Source organism: Babesia bigemina, scaffold Bbigscaff_72712 (genome assembly GCF_000981445.1).
Source record: "Babesia bigemina genome assembly Bbig001, scaffold Bbigscaff_72712".
NCBI classification, from domain to species: Eukaryota; Apicomplexa; class Aconoidasida; order Piroplasmida; family Babesiidae; genus Babesia; species Babesia bigemina.
Genome location: NW_012237250.1, coordinates 1 through 7471, shown reverse-complemented (window position 1 = coordinate 7471; position 7471 = coordinate 1). Strand labels below are relative to the sequence as shown.

At 47.8% G+C, this 7471-nt stretch overlaps 1 protein-coding gene across 1 annotated transcript; it reads right to left on the bottom strand.

Moving 5' to 3' along the window:
* Positions 1 to 684: 684 nt before the first annotated feature.
* On the bottom strand, positions 685 to 5805 carry BBBOND_0004180 (hypothetical protein, conserved; the record flags this gene model as incomplete). Its single annotated transcript, XM_012915251.1, has 1 exon — positions 685 to 5805. One exon carries the CDS (start codon positions 5803 to 5805, stop codon positions 685 to 687), a length of 5121 nt encoding a protein of 1706 aa, XP_012770705.1.
* Positions 5806 to 7471: the final 1666 nt, after the last annotated feature.

Below are 7471 nucleotides of genomic sequence, written 5' to 3'. Positions count from 1 at the left end.
GTCATCGCTGCCGTAACCATGTCATCGCTGCCGTGACCATCTCATCGCTGCCGTGACCATCTCATCGCTGCCGTGCCCATGTCATCGCTGCCGTGCCCATGTCATCGCTGCCGTGTCCATGTCATCGCTGCCGTAACCATGTCATCGCTGCCGTAACCATGTCATCGCTACCGTAACCATGTCATCGCTGCCGTAACCATGTCATCGCTGCCGTAACCATGTCGTCGCTGCCGTAACCAGTCATCGCTGCCGCAACCTTGTCATCGCTGCCGTAACCATGTCATCGCTGCCGTGTCCATGTCACCGCTACCGTAACCATGTCATCGCTGCCGTAACATCAACTTGGTCAGCACATTGGTCACCACGTTGGTCATGGCATTGGTCAGCACATTGGTCACCACGTTGGTCAGCACGTTGGTCACCACGTTGGTCAGCACGTTGGTCGTGGCATTGGTCAGCACGTTGGTCATGGCATTGGTCACCACTTTGGGCAGCACGTTGGTCAACACTTTGGGCAGCACATAGGTCAACACTTTGGTCAGCATCTTGGTCAACACTTTAGTTAACTATTACACAATCACATACAACGATTAATGAGTGATACAACAGATTAAAGCACAATTCATAAGTTAGGTGAGTAGGTGATATGCTAGGTGAGTGTAGATAGTAGACACGTGAGTACGATTATGGTTGAAGGTAAAACACTCTGTTAAGCTTGTTAACACGTCCAGCAGCAAGTAGTGATTGCGCGGCGATGCGATGTGATGATGGTGAGTGTAAGTGAGATTTGATGTGGAGCAGGTCGAGGCGGATGACCATGATGTGGAGGAGGTACAACAAGGAGAGGAGCCAGAGTGAAAGAACAAGGTAGGAGAAAGGTGTACGTATTGTCCAGAGGAAGTTGTCACATTCTTCAAACAATTTTTCGAAATATTTCGATTTTAAAACATTCTTCAACTGACTGCAGAAATCTGAACACTTCTTCGGCGATTGCTTGTCATTCAACGTCGACGCTTCACCAAAGACGAAACCATACTGGTAGAGCGTTGGTGCGACGCCCTTGCAGTCGACGATGGAAGAGCACTGACAATTGGATTTCTTGGTAGTCTCATGGATAGAACCATGCGCTCCCATCTTGCACTTATCTCCACGAAGACATCCACGGCATCCCCAGTCTTGGCAGTTGATGGAGCAGAAGGAATTGTAGAGATTGTTGAGCAGGTCCCAGAATGTCCACGGGAGGTAGATGGCCCAGGAGAGGTACGTATTAGAGTGCTTAAATGGCAGGCACCCGTAGGCATTCCCGCATAGAGGTGACATATACGGAGCGCAATATGCTTTCAGGCTGAGATCATTAGGAGTTATCAGCCACAGACTCGACAACGCAGCGTGTGGAGGCATACGCACCTGATTGAGTTGAGCAGGCCGCGGCTCACTATAGGCATTACGCAGTGCGTCAGTGAGTTCGTGAGGCTGATTATACAGCTTGATAGACAAGCTGCCGGCTGAGTCTTCGAAAGCCTTCTGAACGCCAACTTTATGATACTTTTTGTCATTATGCCACCCACGCACAAGACACGAAACGAAGTCAAAGTGTTCCGGCAGCGTTTTTGGTGTTGTAGGTGATAGGCCAAACAGGGTATGAATATTTGCAATATCTAAGAATTCCCCGATGACGGAGGACAGGTAGGAGCCTGTCTTGGTCGACCCGGAGAAGCCACGGAACCCGAGCGGAGTGATACAGGGCATTCCTGGCTTACCCTTAGGACATGTATTACACTCAGCTCTGCAGCCGATGGATGTCAAAGCATGTGGCAAATGGCCGGTGAGAGAGTCGGATAGGTAGGACTGAAGTGGAGACGTTGGCCGGCAATTTGGTTGGCACGTTGGTCCGCACGTTGGTTGACACTTTGCTTCGCACCTAGCTTTGCCCTTTGAGTGCTCCTTGCACGGCCACTTGGATGACGCTACACTCTTACCGTACACGCACTTCAACCAACCATTTTCAGACGCTGGTTGACCGCACTGCATGAACAGGAATTTTAGCGGCGGGAAAATACGACGGAGGATGTCGAGCAGCGTGTCGAGGCAGTCGGCAGGGTTTGATGGATACTGCAAACCGAGGGAGTTGTTAGGGAACTCGCACGCGTAGTACGTTGCCTCGTCACCGGTGCCGACGAAGGTGGTCAGCAGGGCGTATGACTTGGCGCAGACCTGTCCGATAACTTCTACCATACTGGGTTCAGTGATGGGAGACGGAGAGGCATCAATAGGCATATATATTTTTTCGGATGGATTGTCTTTTTTCGGCACCATAAATACGCTGTGAATGTACCCCTTCAGCTTCTCATAAACACCATTGTGCGGGAGACCAGTCAGCCAGCACAGCATCTCGTTAACGGAGCACGGGTGTTTCTTCGAGGGAGCGCCGAGGTGGCAGACTGCGAAGTATTTCTTAAGGCAATCGAACAGATCTTCAAGGATACCGTGTTCGTTGACCAAGTCTACCGTGAGCTCTTGATCGCCAAGCGGTTGCTTACTAGTAGCGAACAATTTATACGTAGGATCGTTCAATTTGTTGAGAATTATTTCACCTAGTATCGTATCTTTATGATTCAGCTCGCCGTGTTTCGCTTCCACAGGCAAGTCAATATCATAACCGTTGTCACGGAAGAATAGCCGATGGAGGCTATGGTGGGATTTATCTGAATTATATATCTTATATTTCTTCCACTTCCCGTCTTCGTCGTCAAGGTTCTCTTTGAGCTCACTTAGTGAGTTGGTCACGATGGGCACTATGCTGAGACATACCTTCGCGCACTTCCGGCCGTAATCGGTTAATGTGTCTTTCTTATCAGTCAACCCCTCTTTGAACGTTTCCATCGAATACCTACTCACATACCCCTTCCCCAACTCCTCCACGAATCCCAGCATCCCCTGCTTCAGCGCCTTGAGCACGGGCCGTCCTGCGTCCGGCAGCGCTTGGGGGTCGAGGGCGGAGGAGAGAGAGGAGAGGGTGGAGAGGGTATTGGCAAAGGCAGAACTGAAGTGGGCGACATCAGCAAGGATGGCAAATGGCATTTCGAGGGGTTTGGCGAATTTGGCGAGTTTGGTGAAATTTGGGTCGATTTTCTTAAGGTCGGCATTGGTGTAGGTGAGGAGGGCGGAGAGTAACGGATGAAGCTTAGTGGAAAAAGCAGCGATGTTTTTATACACGTCACTTATTTTATTGCCAGAAATGACTTTGGTTTGAATATCGTTTTCTAGGTGCATCCTTAATTTCCTCATCAAGCCCTTAACGCCGCTTTGCAAATCCTTGTCAATCATTGTTTCCATTTCAATAATATACTTCGTGACTCTTGACTTAGTCTCATGGAACAGACTACTTATTTTGTTGTGGTAATGATGTTGCGCCTTTTCTCGCATAGTTGTGGTTGATCGGTGTATCTCCTTGTTGACGAATGCCTTGATGGAGTCTATTGCTTCACCAGTTAGCTTCTGCATGACATCATTATAAAAATTATCGGCGTTTGTAAGTAGCTCTGTAAGAGCGGTATTTTGAAGGTGATGGATACGCTCCTTTATTTCAGTGAGGCCCTTCGGAAAAAAGTACCATACCCTCTTGTTCCCTAGCCCCCGCTTTATATCTCTCAATAGTGTTTTTACGCCAATTTTCCCATTTTCACCACTGATTAAACTGTCGTTCTTTTCATCAACTAATTTGGTCAGGTCTTGCAGTTCTCTTTTTACAATGTTGTACTGATCTGTAAACGTTGCATCCTTAACTTCCCGAATCGCTCCTACACTAGGATGTGGTTGAACATTTTGCAATGCTTTTTCCACCTCAGTCTTAATATCTCCAATAGCTTCCGGTAGTGTTCCTTCTTTCTTATCTTTAATACCTGTCAGCTTACCGTCCGTGGGCACAGTGACGCTTGTACGGTACAGAGCGAAGTTTGAAACGCCTTCAAGATTTACTCTACCATGATTATTCTCCTTCCCAATCTGCTTTATCAGTGCCTCACTGATCGTTTTTAAGATATTGTCTTTGAGTTTAATCGTAGACCCAGCATCATAAGGGTTGAAGAATGTGGCGGAGGAGGTTTCGGAAGGGTTTTTTATCGCCTCAGTAAAACCTTCAACCAAATTGTTTGACACTCCCAGCGCATCGTCCAAATTATCTCCTATTTTTACTTCGTGTTCGACGCCAACTAATGATTCTAGTTCGGTTAGAATCTGGTTGGTTTTCGTGTACAAAGCAGCAAGTACGTTAGTAACGACGGGCTTGAGATGGCTTCGGAAAGCCGCACCATCGCCTCCTACTACCACAGCTTTCTCAATAGCTGTGGCTATGGACTCAACAAATCTGTCTCTATCACCAGACAGCGGTTTTCCCTTATCGAGTTTAGCGTTAAGATGCATTACGAATCCAGTGACACAATTGTGTACAGCCATAATATTGTTCTGAATATTGTCTTCGCCGTCATCCTCAATTCCCGCGTTCCCCATTTCTATACCAAGCAGCGTCAACTGCTCCTTGATTGCAGCTGCTACCTTATTGGAATTCGTCAAATGAAATCCATTTCTATTAGTTATATCATCGGGATTGAATCTATGTTGACCACTTTTACTAACGTACGTCCCGAGCGATTCTTTAACTATGCCATTATCGGTAAGAATATCGTTGATCCAATGTTGCACCAGGCTTTCGAAGGTTTTATATTGATTCATATAACCTTGCACCTTTTTTTTTATCCCTTCGATACCTTTTCCATCATCTCCTCCTCTCTTACCCTTAATTAATCCGACTTGCCTTTGTACTTCAGCAACATAAGCACTAACGTATTTATACAATCCTGTCATCAGCTGTTCTTTTATCTGAAACAAACCATACTCAACCGCCGTGTCCATTTCTTCCACCTTCTTTAGTGCCGCAGGCACCAAACTCTGAACACTTCTCTTAGCCTCAGTCGCAGAACTCAAAAGCTTTATTGCCTCGCCTTTTAACTTTTCGACGGCTTTTCCTATTTCTGTCGTCTGCAATGTATTCTCATCGTTTTCTTTAATTTTGCCAAGTATCTCATCACACTTCTTTATTGCCTGCTCGACAACATTTTGCGCCGCCGCGATCCACCTGTCCAACATGATAATATGTTGTTTTAGTTCATCATTAATTCCTGCAATTTTTTGCGTAATCTTCTCGTTGAATTCTTCGTTCATCTTACTCTCCATTATGTGCAAACACCCCTTCGCGTGACTGTTCACCGTACTTTGTAGAACCTCCAGTTCCCTTCCGGTCAAATGTACAACAGCTTTCAACTCACTGTTACTCGCCGCTGCTACAAACCGCGCCACCTCTACTTCCAAACGGCGGGCAGTGTCACGTAGTCTATTTCTAAGTGACGTATCAAGCTTAGTATACGCTACCTTCGCCAGCGTAAAGTCTTTCGACAAGTTACCGGCCTCAGTAATACACCTATCTATGATGTCGGCTACCTTGGCAATGTCATCGCCTCTAAGTTTTTTAAGTGAACTAAGTGCATCGCTAATTTTTAAAAAATTAAAATCTCTTAGTGTTATATACGCATTTCTAAGGTTCTTAGTATTGGTGGTAAGAACACCTTCATACCCCTCCAACCACCCCCTCACCGCGCCGACAGACGCCGCAAGCCCATTACGCCCGGAGCCAATATTTTTATTTACCTCTTCTAGTACTGTATTAAGCTTTCTATCCATGTATTTATCGTACGTTTTAACTGCATCATCTTCTTTCACCGCTTCAAGCACACCATGCAAAAATCCCATCACTGCATCACACAGCCTATCCAAGTCAGAGTACACAATCCCCTGGCCATCGTAGCCTTTGGTAGCAGAGTTGAAGCCGAGGAATTTCTCGAGGCCAGTACAAAGGTTATTAAGGATGTTAGCAGGGTCATTATTTAAGGTAATTTTAGGGTTTTAAATTTTGTCAAATTTCTTGCCAAGCTCCCTGAGCGGCACATGGTCAGGGCAGTGGCAGGAGGTGGAAGAAGGTAAGTGAAGGGTGACAAGGCAGAGGTTATTAGGATGGTTTAAAGAGGTCATAGCGGTATTATGGCAAGGTAATTCGAGGGATGTAGAGTGGGTTAGGGGCGGTGTGGAGTGGAGTAGGGAGCGATGTAGAGTGGATAAAGGGGCGATGTAGAGTGGGTTAGGGAGCGATGTGGAGTGGGTTAGGGAGCGATGTGGAGTGGGTTAAGGGGCGATGAGGAGTGGGTAAAGGGGCGATGTAGAGTGGATAGAAGAGCGATGTAGAGTGGGTTAAGGAGCGATGTAAGGTGGATTAGGGAGCGATGTGGAGTGGATGAAGGGGCGATGTAGGGTGGGTAAGGGGCGATGTAGAGTGGATAAGGGGCGATGTAGAGTGGATAAGGGGCGATGTAGAGTGGGTTAAGGAGCGATGTAGAGTGGCATAGGGAGCGATGTAGAGTGGGTTAAGGGGCGATGTGGAGTGGGTTAGGGAGCGATGTAGAGTGGGTTAGGGAGCGATGTAGAGTGGATAAGGGGCGATGTAGAGTGGGTAAAGGGGCGATGTAGAGTGGACAAAGGGGCGATGTAGAGTGGGTTAAGGGGCGATGTAGAGTGGAGAAAGGGGCGATGTAGAGTGGAGAAAGGGGCGATGTGGAGTGGATAAGGGGCGATGTAGAGTGGGTTAAGGAGCGATGTAGAGTGGATAAAGGGGCGATGTAGAGTGGGTTAAGGGGCGATGTAGAGTGGGTTAAGGAGCGATGTAGAGTGGATAAAGGAGCGATGTAGAGTGGGTTAAGGGGCGATGTGGAGTGGGTTAGGGAGCGATGTAGAGTGGGTTAGGCAGCGATGTGGAGTGGATAAGGGGCGATGTAGAGTGGGTTAGGGAGCGATGTAGAGTGGGTTAAGGGGCGATGTAGAGTGGGTTAGGGAGCGATGTAGAGTGGGTTAGGGAGCGATGTAGAGTGGATAAGGGGCGATGTAGAGTGGGTTAGGGAGCGATGTAAGGTGGGTTAGGGAGCGATGTAGAGTGGATCAAGGAGCGATGTGGAGTGGGTAAAGGGGCGATGTGGAGTGGACTAAGGAGCGATGTAGAGTGGATAAGGAGCGATGTGGAGTGGGTTAGGGAGCGATGAAGAGTGGGTTAAAAGCGATGTAGAGTGGGTTAGGGAGCGGTGTAGAGTGGATAAAGGAGCGATGTAGAGTGGGTTAAGGGGCGATGTGGAGTGGTTAAAGGGGCGATGTAGAGTGGGTTAAGGAGCGATGTAGAGTGGATAAAGGGGCGATGTAAGGTGGATAAGGAGCGATGTGGAGTGGGTTAGGGAGCGATGTAGAGTGGGTTAAGGGGCGGTGTGGAGTGGGTTAAGGGGCGATGTAGAGTGGGTTAAGGGGCGATGTAGAGTGGGTTAGGGAGCGATGTGGAGTGGATAAAGGAGCGATGTAGAGTGGATAAAGGAGCGATGTA